The 14,473-nt window shown below is 44.2% G+C and overlaps 1 protein-coding gene across 6 annotated transcripts in view; it reads left to right on the top strand.

Annotated features, from left to right (window-relative positions):
* DNM1 (dynamin 1) overlaps nt 1-14,473 on the top strand; it is a 207,770-nt gene that overhangs the window by 149,091 nt on the left and 44,206 nt on the right. For all 6 annotated transcript variants that reach the window (XM_061604034.1, XM_061604032.1, XM_061604033.1 and 3 more), the window contains exons 15-17: nt 1,250-1,359; nt 4,083-4,194; nt 12,077-12,247. In XM_061604034.1, the coding sequence (XP_061460018.1) occupies nt 1,250-1,359; nt 4,083-4,194; nt 12,077-12,247 (393 nt within the window). The remainder of the gene's footprint in view (nt 1-1,249; nt 1,360-4,082; nt 4,195-12,076; nt 12,248-14,473) is intronic.

The following is a 14,473-nucleotide window of genomic DNA, read 5'->3' on the forward strand; positions in this document are numbered from 1 at the left end:
GATAAGCATGAGCAACATTGTGCACATCCTCTTGTGCTGTTGTGTTTTTTTATGGTTAGATTTTGAAGTCTGAGGACTGCCTGCCTGCCTTTTCCATTTCCCTTCCTGCTGCAAGAGATTGTATTTCTTCATTTTTCCAGCCACTGACAGCATGACTCACATACCAGACAACCACAGTTTGAATGCAGGATACATTTCTGTGCAAGAGGGAGCATTTGTCCCTGTTCCTGACGTAATGGTTCCCCCTCTAGGTCATTTTCAATATACCAGTATCTCTACTGATTTGCAACATGCTTGCAGAAAGGTGTGTTCATGGGTTTAAAGTAAGGTCACTTCTCGATGACATTTTTATCAAGCATTCATCCTGATTCGTTTGTACAAAGTTTTTGGGGAGGTTATATGGTGTCAGTTGTTTATTGAGTATTTGTTCTGATTTGTTTGCAGGGAGGTAATGTTGTGTCAAGCAATTGTTATTCCACACTTGCAAGTACATTTTTAACTGTACTTTCACTTTCGTTAATGCAAAAATACTGTGTTGTTTTTTTAAGCAGGCTTGTTGCACAAAAGCACCATATTCACTTTAATTGTTCAACCTGAATTTGCAGGTATGCGATTGAATCCCATTCTCAAAATGGTAATAGCCTGGAAGTGGTCTGAGACTTTAAGCGTGGACCAAGGAACCTTCCTAGTATTGATATTGGAAGGATTTTGATCAGTTTCAATTTCAGAAAAATGGAAGAATTTGATTTCTTATGTGGCTTGAGGTTTCATGATTAAGCTTCTAATGATAACACTTTTAAAATTGTGTACACAACAACATGAAAGCATTTAAAAATATTATACAAAACAATCATTAAAAATGACTGGCTACTCAGAAAACATTTTAAACAGCTGCATAGGCCTGTTGGCACACACACAAATCTTCAAGAGATGCCTGTAAATCACAAGTCAGGATGCCTGTGGAATCTGTGCCAGAAGAGTATTCTACAGCATGGGACTGGCAACCTTAAATGTCCAACTTCCAGCAGAGGGATGACTAATAGCACTCCTCCAGATGATCTCAGTGTCGCACTAGAGTGCTTTAATAATCCACTTTAATTGCACAAATGTGACTGTATCACTCCCACAAAATAGTGACAGTCCATAGGGAACCTCTTTACTCGAATGCAAAATAATAGAGATTACAGCAACGATCACAAAGGTGTTGAATATATGGAAAGGACTGATGGCTACTCTTTTTGCCCTTCAGGAGAAAGAGAAGAAATATATGCTGCCAGTCGATAACCTGAAGGTGCGGGATATCGAGAAGGGCTTCATGTCCAGCAAACATATCTTTGCCCTCTTCAACACAGAGCAGAGGTGCTGACTTTTATCTGTTAAATTCCAAGAAGACCCTTCCTTCCTTCCTTCCTTCCTTCCTTCCTTCCTTCCTTCCTTCCTTCCTTCCTTCCTTCCTTCCTTCCTTCCTTCCTTCCTTCCTTCCTTCCTTCCTTCCTTCCTTCCTTCCTTCCTTCCTTCCTTCCTTCTACAAGTAGCAAACAAGTTGTGAAAGGCAGGTCATCAATGACGATGATAACGATAATAAAACACTGAAAACATCTATAAAAACATCTTACAAACATTTGCAGAGTCTGGGGTTTGGGGAGGATCTGTTGTGCTCTGCAGTGGGAGAAGGATAAACTGGGGTGTACGACAGTGAAGTTCAAGCTGAACAAAGGGCAAGGCGGGACAAGGGTCAGGCAGGACAGGCTCTGGGGTTGCTCGAGAGAGGAGCAAGCTGAAACTGAGCCCTTTTATAGGAGTTGGTTGAGGTGGCACCTAATTGCTAGCCCCAGCTGTGCTGCAAGATGCTGTTCTATTCAAAAGACCTAGTCTTCTTCAGTAGCCTCCTCCTGTGATGGAGTAGAGGAGGCTCAGGTCTTCTACAGTGGAGTCAGAGGATGGTAGTGCCACATCATCAGGCTGGGGGTGGGAGTGGGGGTACCGGCCTCACAGGTTCAATTGGTGGCAGCAGCATCGAGGCTGGCCTTGCAGGCCCTTCCCTTTAGCTCTGTTGTGCTGGCCTCCACCACCTGATGAAGAGGAATCCAGCTCCCAATCCCTGGCAGGATCTGGAAGGACAGAAGATGGCAAGTGTTAGGACAGTGAAGGCAGAGGGTGACACTTAGATGTTAGGGGATAAGAGATATATTTGCAGTGTAGGATAATTAGGTGAATAAAGGACAAAGAGGATATGGAAAGGACTTATAGGGAAGGACAAAGCATTGTCTCTATACTCTGAAAGCCCTGCCTGTCTCCACTCATGTTTCTAAGAGCCAAGTAGGATGCAGCATGGCATGAGATCTGTGATCAGGATCTCTCGTGTTTTGTTTTTAAAGTTCAAAAGAGTTGCTGGGACTTGTGACTTTCATAAAAAATCATATTTAAAGATGTATTATATATCAAGAAATGCCTTTCTAAATATATTTTATCCTAAAATACTCCATTTTTGTATATTTTCTGAGCTGAGAACTGTATTGCAAAATTCAGAAAAGTGCAACATCCAAAGGATAGTTACATTAGTTCTCACGTTAGTCTGAGAGGTGCAGATCAGGTTGCCTTCCATCAGGATTAATAGAAATCAAATTTCTCAAGCATCCCTCCTATAACCATAGTTAGTCTGATGTCCAAATTGGCAAACTATGGCAAGGGATGACCTCCAAACCATTATTTGAAACCAAGGTTTGAAGAGGCTTTGCAAATTATGTTTGGAGATGAACTGTTAGTAAGCTGGCTTACATCTGTTATCTCAGAATTGGAGACTGATCAACAAGTGGGCTCTCACAACACACACCATATAGACTATTACATTCTGCCTCCATTTCCCAATATGTTGGCTAATCTGCGGCTGTGGATGGAAGAGAAATTCGGTTCAGATCACATTTCAATGTGAACCTACCTAACTCTCGTTTTCCAAAACAATGGACTGCCTTCACGTCGATCCCGACTCATGGCAACCCTACGAATAGGGTTTTCATGGTAAGCGGCATTCAGAGGGGGTTTCTCATTGCCTTCTTCTGAGGCTGAGAGGCAGTGGCTGGCCCAAGGTCACCCAGCGAGCTTCATGGCTGGGTGGGGATTCGAACCCTGGTCTCCCAGGTCGTAGTCCGGCACCATAACCACTACACCACACTGGAACTGAAACACAGCCATTATGAGAAATTCACACTAAATTTCTGAAACTGATGTGAAAATGTGGATAGCTGAATTTACTATTAGAAAAATGAGAAACCAAAATTGATAGTTTCACCCATCCCTACTGGTAGTCCTCCGGCTATTGCTGGACTGCAACTCCCATCATCCCTGACCATTGACTACGCTGGCTGGGGCTAATGGGAGTTACAGTCCTATAACATCTGGAGGGCCGCTATCAAATCTGCACTTTCCAAAACAATGTAAGAACTGAAACAGCTATCCTTTGAAATTCACTGTTTTCCGAATTGTGTAATGCAGTTCTCTAACCAAACAATGTTTACAAAAATGCATATATTAGGGGAAAGTGTGCATAAACTTGTATATATTAGTAAAAATAGCATACAAAAATTGTGCTTATTAGGAGAAATTCACATTAAAATGCTAGAGAATTTTCATGAGGATTTTTTTTTTAAATCACAAATTGCTGCAGGAATGTGGCGAACCGAATTTAAGACTGGAAGCAGCCTTGCCCAACCAGTGTGCCTCCAGATGTTGTTGGACCACAACTCCCATCTTTCCTGGCCATTGGCAGTGCTGGCTGAGGCTGATGGGAGTTGTGGTCCAACAACATGTGGAGGCACACTGGTTGGGAAAGGCTGACTGGAAGCATTTAAAAAATGAGAGAACCAGAACTGACAGGTCCTTCCATCCCTAGGTCTCCTGAGTTGGTTCTGGGGTCCAGCCCCTGCTGAACCACTGATCAAACACTTTGGCTAGCTGGCCTGCTTTCTGCCAGTTTCAGTGTCTTAACTGGCCACCTTAGAAATTGGGAGCTAAAGCCTATTGTGACTGAGATGTGCAGGCAGGAAAGGCAATGTAACATTTAATCTTGTTTTCTTTTGTCCCAGGAATGTTTACAAAGATTATCGGCAGCTGGAGCTGGCATGTGAGACCCAGGAGGAGGTTGATAGCTGGAAGGCGTCCTTCTTGCGTGCAGGGGTTTACCCAGAGCGTGTTGGGGTGAGTTGATCGTCGACAGAAATGGAAGTGTAAACGTGTATGGGAATGAAAAAGTCTTGGAGCAAACCATGGCTACTAAGGGCTAAACTAGTCCTGTTCTTGTGTAAAGCAAGGGGGGAGGTTGTCTAATTCTAAAAGGGGCATATAGATTTTTTTTTTTTTTATTTATTTGAGTGTATTTATATGCCGCCTTTCCACAGTGAGCTGTGCCCAAAGCGGCTTACAACAAACATTCAAAATATCAAAATACAAAACACTGAGGCAGGGAAAAGAAGTCAGTTTACAAAGCAACCAATGCATTCAAAAAGGACAAAAACAATTTAGCAAACATTCAGTATTACGATAGAAATAATCTAGACAAACCTAAGTACAAAGCAAACAGAGAGCTAACAGGCAATAGAGCTTCAGGTCCTCCTCTTGCTGCACTTGAAGGAGCCTCAGCAGCCTGTTTTGAATACAGTTCAGAGCGGAAGGGTCCTCCTCTCACCATCTAGATGTCTTACAATTGGCTGCCTTTTATCTCCTCCAGAAGAGACCAACAGCAGCAACAGGGAAATGCTAAGGAGGGCAGCGATGACAAGCCCTCTTTCCCAGCCGCTTGTAAATTCCAACTGCTGGTGCAGATTTTATTGCCGCTCCAGTTCTTCGTGTCCATTCTGCCGCTGCCTCTGTGTCCTCCAGCTCCTTTCTCCCTCCATTCTTGTCCACCACCACCCCATAGTTGCTCCATGCTATTGTCACCACAGGGGCATCTCTTCGCTCCGGGTTCGCTCCTCGGCGGTGGGGGCTTCCTCTCCTGCTCCACCTCCACCTCCTCTGGCCCCGGCGGCGACAGCTTGGGCGGGCCGGGTGTGGGCCTCGAGGGTCTCGCAGAACTGCTCGAGGCTGACGGCGTGCTCCCCGTGGCCCAAGCGAGCCTCCACTCAAGCGCACCAGGGCTGCGTGGTGTTAGGAGAGGAGCAGAATTTCTTATGGTCTTTCGCCATTCATGCAGCTCAGATTAAGATAATAAGTATTTCCACTTACAGGTGATGCTATTTTTATCTAGTTATTTGGCAGCATCAGTTGAGGTCCCAGCCTCTCCACGAACTTCCATCTGTGCAAGATGCAACATTTTGTACGTTTAATTCACTCTAGAGGTGCTGTTACGCCTGAAAATTTCTTCCACTTATTCATCTTTCTGTGCCCAAAGTGCAAAACTTGTGGATTCAAAAGGAAATTTACATGAAATTTACATTTACATGAAATGGTACCCTCTCCTACATGAACCCTTTCCCCCTCCCTTGCCTTAGCTTCTCATAATCCAATGGTTCCCAAAACATTTTTCCCATGGATCACTTGAAAATCACTGATGGTCTTTGCTCACCAACCCCACCTACCCTCATCAAACTCCCCCACCCCTCACCACCCCTGACTTCCCCTATGGTTACTCCTTAGACTGTCCCCTTTCACCTCCTACAACTGCTAAGCCCCTTCTCTTCCCCCTCTTTAGACCTCACCAAGCCCCCACACTTCCCCCCTTTAGATCTTGCTAAGCTCTATCCCTTTCCCCCCTTTAGACCTCAATTAGCCCCCTTCCCCCCTTTAGACTTCGCTATCTCCCATCCTTCTGTCCTGTAGACCTTTAGACCACATGACCTGGAGGTGGAGCAAGCAAGACAGTGGCCAGGGGAAGGTGAGCCAGAGAGCCAGCTCCTGGGAGGCCTCATCCCTACTGCAAGGCCTCCGATGAGGCGGGTTGGTCAGGCCATTGCCAGCCACCGCCAAGCACCACTGCCCTCGCATTCTTGTGGATGCCCGCTTGATCTCCTCCACTCCCCTATCTCAGTCATGCTGCCATTCACAGCTCTAATGTGCTTGTTTGCCACCCCCCTAGTCACCCACACTCCCCACCCCAACACATTTGCCTCAGTTGTTGTGCTGGTGCCGCCACCCCAGACACCCTATCCCCGGTCAGCCATCTTGCTGCCCTGTTGCTGCGCCCCGCCCCCATCACACTGCATGGCATCATGATGGCGTGACAGTGTAATGTCTTACCTTTTTATTACATAGCAAGACAATTTGCATTTCATAGAATTCAAACTGCAATACAATAAAATTCAATATAAGAAATAAAGGAAACAATTAGAATATACAATTAAAAATCAATATGAATATTTAATGCAGACATGCCGTGGGCCTCCTGGAAGAAGCTGGTGGTCCACTGGTGGTCCACAGACCACAGTTTGGGAACCCCTGTCATCATCTGTTGTCTGAACTCCCAATGTCACTCCAGCACCAGCAGTGATTCCTTAAGTGTCTGCAGTGGGGAAGCTTACGTAAGGCAGGAGAGGAGGAAGGATCCGCTCCCCTCATCTGGGAACAGATGGTGGGAGGATGTCAGAATTAGTCTCCCCACCCTGCTTTTTATGTAAAAGGGATAGCCATGTAAACACCAGACACGGGTGCCGTCATTATGTTTTAGATTGGCTCTGACGGTGCTTCCGTAGAGATGTCTAGAATTATGCATTGTTTCTTTTTATGATCCAGTTGGTGGTTTTTATTTTGTGTTCTGTGCCCCACCATGCTATCTTGAATGGGATTGGGTTATAATTATGTCAAAAATAAATAAATAAAATAAGTTTTGGGGATCCCCACAAATGCCTATAGCTGGTTGTCCAAACACACTAGCAGTGACCAGAACAGCAAGAACAGCAGTTATTGCTCAGAACTAATGTCAGTAACTTCAGATTAGTAACTGGGCTCCTACTGGGAGGAAGAGCAGGATATAAATTTAATAAATAAATAAATAAGTAAGTAAGTAAGTAAGTAAGTAAGGGTAACAGAAGTATTTCACTTCTAGATTTCTTCTAGATTTGGTTGATATTAGCCACTTATATTATTATTTTTAATAGAAAAACAGGATTCAAATAATAAACTGAGTAGGCTTGGTGCTTAGTATTGCTGAGGAAAGCAATGTCCAGAACTGCACTCCCTTAAAAGAGAACTAGAGCCTGCACCCAGCTTCCATGTAAATGGTTCAATTCTTCAGATAGAGGAGCATCTCTCCTTGGAAAGAATGAAAACCAGCCTGGGCAGCTGCATCTCGTAGATGAATTGTTTAGACCTTATCTCTTCTTATGGTCTCTTGAAGTTACTTGGCTGAGATTCCCTACCATACTGGAGAAGAAGCGAATATCTCATAGCCAACTCATGCCTCTTAAGATATAGGAAAACATAAATATTGTAACCACTGATGGGCTCTTGACCGGCTCTAACCTTTGTGGGGTCTTGTGCTTTTAGCATCCTGTCAACACTGATTAAAAGCTGATAGGATTATTTAGATGGTGCAGTATAGTTTGTCGTCATCGTCGTTGATTTCAGTAGAATCTGGAACCATGACCAAGATTTTCGATATTAAGGTTCTATGGCTTATAAACAAAGTGAGGATCTCCCCACATCCATCTACAGGAATTTTTAAATTTTATTTTTAAGCAATGGATCATCAGTGAGGTCCCATCTACTTCACCCATCACATATTTTCCTCAGCCACTTTCCCATGGTCCAGCCACCCTCTGCCTTACCCTGATGTAGGATAGCCATCTCTTAACCCTTGAAATCACCACTTGGAGTTTGACTCCTTCTGTCCATAGGGATGGGGGAGAACTTCAGTTCACATTTAAAGTCAAATTTATCCAATTCGTATGTTCCAAAACAATATGAGAACCAAAACACAGCCATCCATTGAAATTTGCACTTATCTGAATTTTGCAATGCGGTTCTCCAACTTGTTTTACAAACATGCATACATTTGGGGGAAATGTGCTTAAAATGCATATATTGGTGAAAACAACATACAAAAATGCATTGTATTAGGACAGATTGCTTGCAAAAAATGTGAACATTAGTCAAAACTGCATACAGAAGTGTGTTTATTAGGATAAATTCGTACTCAAATGCTGAACAATTTTCACAGTTTTTTTTTTAAAAATCACAAATTTCTGCAGAAATATGGAGAACCAAGTTTCAGATGGGAAAAATGAGAAACAGAGGGAACCTAAATGGACAGACCTTTCTATCCCTGCTCCATAGTCCTGCTGGCACACGTGGAGACATCCTCACAAGGAGGGGGAACAGAGAACAGGATCACGAGGGGAATGGGAGGGAAGAACCGCATCTGCTTTTTCTCCCACTTGAACAAGGCACTTTTAAAAAGACAATATCTAGCATCTGGGTAGGAGGCGGCAGCCCTCTTCTTTGCCATCTGTTCTAGAATTCCCATGTCTTGTACCGCTCGTCACCCCCATTTCTGCTTCTGTCCACTTATTAGTCCTCCATGTCCTTTTCCTTCTCATAGATTCACCACCACCGCCGCCACCAATTGCCCTTCCCACACAGACCAGATCACCTGGTCTGCATTTGATCACTATCCATTGGTCACCATATTGTACAGCCACTTAAGTGACAATGGTGCCACCTAAGGGTGAGACAGTGGAATGATTGTGGCTCAGTTTATGCTCTGGGTCCATCATGCACTGTGTTGTCCCTTTAAACTCTTTTACAACCTCATTCTCCTCTTGTCATGCATTACCCCATTTTAATCAAAATGCCTCCCCTCCTTTGTTTCCCATCCCCCCTTTGATATCTTTTATGGATGGTCTCTCCATGGGCCCCAACTCCCTGTCCAGTATATTTGCCCTAGATCCCATGTAAGGTCTGGGAATATAGAACATACAATAGTACTACTGGTAAGTAATTTTCTCTAGGAATCTATACTGAATAAGCCAGTTATATTTTATTTTATTACTTCCTTGCTTTGCAGATATTCCATTTCAGTTAATTTTGTTTGGATAATTTTCTGCCTTGTCTTTAACATTTGGGTGTGTGAAGTCTGCCATATTTTTATGGCTATACTACTAGGTACTCAACCGTATCTGATGACGCAAAGTAAAATATAGGGATTTTTTTTCAAAAAGAATTGTCACTTTTTTTCTTGTTTTTGTTTTCCCTTTTTGCTTTTTGTGCTCAAACTGACCCTCCAGGACAAAGACAAAGTAAGTGATGATCCCTTTGCCTGCTCTGCCCTGTGGTGGGAATCTCATCATCTATTTCTGAACTGCTCTTTTTTATTTTATTTTTTACCTTTTTTTAATACCCTTTTGTCTCCAGACCCCAAAAGGCACATCTCCCATCTCCCTGTCTCTCTGTACTTCCTGCCGCATCGCCTCTTTAACTTATTTCTGTTCTTGTTGCCTTGGTTTTCCTTTTACCCATCTGAGTGTCCTGTCTTTGGCATTTGATTGCTCAATTTCTGAGCTGTATCCAAATGAGACTTTCCCCATCTTGGTTTTTTTTTTTAAATAATGGTCTTCTGCTTCCTCATTGTTCCGATTTCCAGTTCCCCTAATCTTCTGTTTCCAAGACAGTAGGGATGCTTACGTTAACTATTTGTGCCAATAGCACAAACCAATAAAGCTGGTGGCTGGGGGGGGGGGGAGATAGAGACCTAAACTGAAACCCCCTTCCTCTGAGAGAGAGAGTTATTGCCGACATCCCAGAGAGATCTGTCTCCACATGATGTTCTAGTGGGAAAAAAGTGAATGATCAAGAGAGAGAGAGTGGCAGCTTAAATATTAAAATGAGTATTGTGCCATACACTTTCATGGAGTAAACTGGGGATGGCAAACCTGTGACCCTCTAGACGTTCATAGAATCATAGAAACATGGAATCATTGAGTTGGAAGGTGCCTATAAGGCCATCTAGTCCAACCCCCTGTTCAATGCAGGAATCCAATTTAAAGCATACCCCACAGGTGGCTGTCCAGCTGCCTCTTGAAGGCCTCCATTATTGGAGAGCCCACCAGCTCCCTCGGTCATTGGCTCCATTGTCATACCGCTCTAACAGTTAGGAAGTTTTTCCTGATGTTCAGCCGAAATCTGGCTTCCTGTCACTTGAGCCCACTATTCTGTGTCCTGCACTCTGGAATGATCGAGAAGAGATCCTGGCTCTCCTCTCTGTGGCAATCTTTCATGTACTTGAACTAGTGCTATCATATCTCCCCTCAATCTTCTCTTCTCAGGGCTAAACATGCGCACTTCTTTCAGTCTCTCCTCATAGGGCTTTGTTTCTAGTCCTGATCATCCTCGTTGCCTCCTCTGAACCCGTTCCAGTTTGCCTGCATCCTTCTTAAAGTGCGGTGTCCAGAACTGGATGCGGTACTCAAGATGAGGTCTAACCAGTGCTAAATAGAGGAAACTAGTACTTCATGCAATGTATTGATTGTTGGATTCCAGTTGGTGGACTCCCATCAGCATTGGCCATGCTGGCTGGGTTGATGGGAGTTTTTGAGACCAACAACATCTGGAGGGCCGCAGGTTCCTCACCCGTGGATTAGAGCCTACTGCATCATATTTATTTGTTTATAAAGGCATTTTTATACTGGTGTATGATAAAACATCAGGGCAGTGTACATCATTAAAGCATAAATCACCATTAAAAAACGGATAATCATTCAGCTGACTGGGTAATAAAAAAATTGAACAGCTACAAAGGCGTAACTTCCTAACTGTTAGAGCAGTATAACAATGGAACCCATGACCTAGGGAGGTGGCGGGCTCTCCAACACTTGAGGCCTTCAAGAGGCAGCTGGGCAGCCACCTGTCAGGGATGCTATAATTTGGATTCCTGCATTGAGCAGGAGGTTGGACTAGATGGCCTTATGGGCTCCTTCTGACTCTGCTGTTCTATGATTCTATCATTTTAATCCAAAAAGCTCCTGAGCATGCTAGCCTGCTTTCCTCAATATATAACCACACTGTGTACCTAACAGCACAGTCCTATGCACATTCAAAGAGAGGTAAATCCCACTATGGCCTTACTCCTAGTTGAGCATGTAATAGGATTGCAGCCTAATTGCCTTCATGGCTGCTCTTTGACTGAATGCACAGAAACTGATGTAGTTGGCTCCTAAAGTGGTCATAACCTGTGTACTGTTTCATGGGCAAGTGAAACCAAAATAAAGTCCATTTATTTAACCAAAAACCACTTACTGCGCCACTGTACTAGGGGAGGGGAATGTTTAGGCTCTGGGGGCCAGACCTTTATCTTGCCCCAGAATATGGGCCAACTTTGCCACGTGGGCTGGGCAACCCACCTGGTGATCACATGATGGCAATCAGCTGTCAAAACCTCTTGCGAAGGGTTCCTGCGCTCAAGGAGTGTTGCCAGCTCTGTGCTTTGGAAGCACTTTAAGCTCCCGATGGTTCCTTTGAAGCCCCACTGTTATCCACCCCGCACCTGATGTCATGTATGTTGTACATGTATGGTTGGATGTAGAGTGAGTGGGCACGGCTTCCCTAAAGTGGCCTCATGGGCCAAATGGGGAAGCCTGGTGGGCCAGTGTTGCCTGTGGACAGGAGGTTCCCCACCCCTGCTCTCTGTATATAACAAAATAGTCAAGGAGTATCATGTTTATTGTTGGAAGTCCTCCAAGCTGTTTCCAGCTTTCTTGACCCTTCTCTGGGAAGGGGGCAGCAGATGGCACCTGGCTGGGCAAGCTCAGGAGTCTATCTAGCAGCTCAATACGTTTTTTCTTCCCTGGGCAGGAATTAGAAGAACTGGAGGGGGGGTCCAGACCTCCTATTGGGGGAGGAGGATCTGGATGTACCGGGATATTAAGGAAGAGTGGGGGGAAACCATTGGCTCTGAAACTGCAAGTACCACTTCTAATATGGGCTCCTGCTGGGAGGAAGGGTGGTATATAAATCAAATAACAACAACAACAACAACAACAACAATAATAATGTTACATCAGTTCCTTGAGATTTCCTTTTCCTTTCTGGCACTGTATGTGTATGTTTGTCTTACTAAATATACAATCTGTCTCTCAAACATCCTACCTAGACCAGCGAGTCAGAAGAGAACGGATCCGACAGCTTGATGCATTCCATGGACCCTCAGCTGGAGAGACAAGTGGAAACAATCAGGAACCTCGTGGACTCCTACATGGCCATCGTCAACAAGACCATTCGCGACCTCATGCCGAAGACCATCATGCACCTTATGATAAACAATGTATGTGTCCCACTGAACACTCTTTGGGACTGTGTGTAACCTTGTGACCCATAGTCTCAATAGCCTGTGGAAGTGGAGACCCAGTGTGGTGTAATGGTTAGAATGGCGGGCTAGGACTGGGGAGACTTAGGTTCAAATTCCCAGACAGCCATGAAGCTCACTGGGTGACCTTAGGCCAGTCACCACCTCTCAGCCTAACCTACCTCACAGGATTGTTGTGAGGATAAAATGGGGTAGGAGACAACCACGTATACCATCTTGAGCTCCTTGGAAAGTAGGCAGGATATAAATTGAATAAATAAAGTAAGTCTGACTCTCAGTACAATCCCGTTTCTAATGAGGAACATCTTATACAACAGCTGGCAAACACCGGTGGTGGTACCCTGGTGGACTGGGCTCATATGACTGACTGGAACTTCCAGCCAAACTGTAAACCGCCCAGAGAGCTTCGGGTATGGGGCGGTATACAAATACAATAAATAAATAAATAAATAATATGAGTTAGCAGGATCGAGGCTGGCCTAACTGTAGCTTCAAAATTGTACCAGCAGGTCTCAGGTGGTGTTAGGGAAGGGCAAGGAAGCTGAATCAGTTCACGTCTGAAGCCAAATGCGCACTTTTCAAAACAATATGAGAATCAAAGCGCAGCCATCCTTCAAAATTCGCTCTTATTTCAATTTTGGAATGCAGCTCGCCAACCAATGTTTACAAAACTGCATATATTAGGGGAAAGTGTGCATAAAATGAATATATAAGTACAATAACATACAAAAATGCATTACCTACAAAAAATGAATTTATTAGGAGAAATTCACATTGAAATGCTAGAGAATTTTCATTAGGATTTTTTTAAAAACCATTCACAAATTGCTGCAGAACTGTGGAGAACTGAATTTAAGAATGGAAAAATGAGGAACCGAGAGTAGCAAACTAAAATCGACTGATCTCTCCATCCCTAGGTAGTGTGAAGGTGGATGCGGGGAGAGCCAGGGATTAGCCAAATATTTGCCATTCTAACCATGCCAAAGCGCAGACAAGAAAAGGGGGCAAAAATCCAAAGACGGGTCAGAATCGTACATTGGGAAACTGTCTAAATGAGCAAGGGGGAAATGCAGAAAAACATAGCACAGGAACTATGTCCTCAAAGCGGTAGAAGGAGGTGCATCTGTCGAGCCACCAAGGCTGTGTATACACCATGCATTTAAAGCACATTAGTTTCCCCCAAAGAATCATGTGCATTAAATGTATGGTGTGTACACAGCCCAAAAAGTCTCTTCCTCTCCTGCTCCTCTCTGTTTGTCATCTCCTCTGATTTTGCCTTTGCAGGAGGCAGAAGGGGGGACGAGGGGACCAGAGAACGAACAGAATATTTAAATGCCTGAAGACATTGAAAAGGCTCTCTCAGCAGTGCTGGCTCCAGGTTTTGGGGGACTCTGGTCAGGACACCCTCAATGGGCCCCGCCTCCTTCAGTGGGTCTACTCCCCTGTCACTGCCATGGCTGCAAGCTGGTGCTCTTCCTGTGCCTCGTCATTGCTGCCACCTGCTTGCTTGCCAGGCGGAGCCCCTGCAGTTCTCTGTTCATGCCCTCTCTGAGCCACAGTCGAGAAGCAGCTCTGCAACAAGCAGGTTGCAGTGATGAAGAGGAAGAGCAGGTCCTCAGTGGGCCCCCTGCTGGGATGTGGGGCCTTAGTCGGTGCGTGACCATGCTTGCCCCACCTGTCAACACAATTGTCATTTCAGAAACAGATAGATGTACAGTTTCCTTTTGTCACATAGCAACTGCCTGTGTGCAGTATATAGAAATCTTGCAGTGGGCCTAAGAGAACACCAGGGAAAAACCTAAATATACAGTTCTAATGTGTGTAAATTAACATTCTTAATGCAATTAAAAATAAGTGCCTTGTGCCCATTGAGATATTATTAGGTAAATAAATGGCTTGTGTCCAGTAATTTATTCTCAAGCATGGAAAATCCGTGCCCTCTAGGGATGAGGAAGAAATTCACCTGAGTTCACAGTTAAAGCCAAATTTGTCAAATTGGCACTTTCCAAAACAATGTGAGAGCCGAAACTCAGCCATCCTTTGCAATTTGCACTTATCTGAATTTTGCAATGCAGTTCACCGGTTACAAAAGCACATATATTAGGGGAAAGTGTGCATAAAAATGAATATAAAATAATAAATACTAAATAATATAAAAATCATTATATTAGGAGAAATTGCTTG

This window comes from Rhineura floridana, chromosome 20, assembly GCF_030035675.1.
Source record: "Rhineura floridana isolate rRhiFlo1 chromosome 20, rRhiFlo1.hap2, whole genome shotgun sequence".
Taxonomy (NCBI): domain Eukaryota; kingdom Metazoa; phylum Chordata; class Lepidosauria; order Squamata; family Rhineuridae; genus Rhineura; species Rhineura floridana.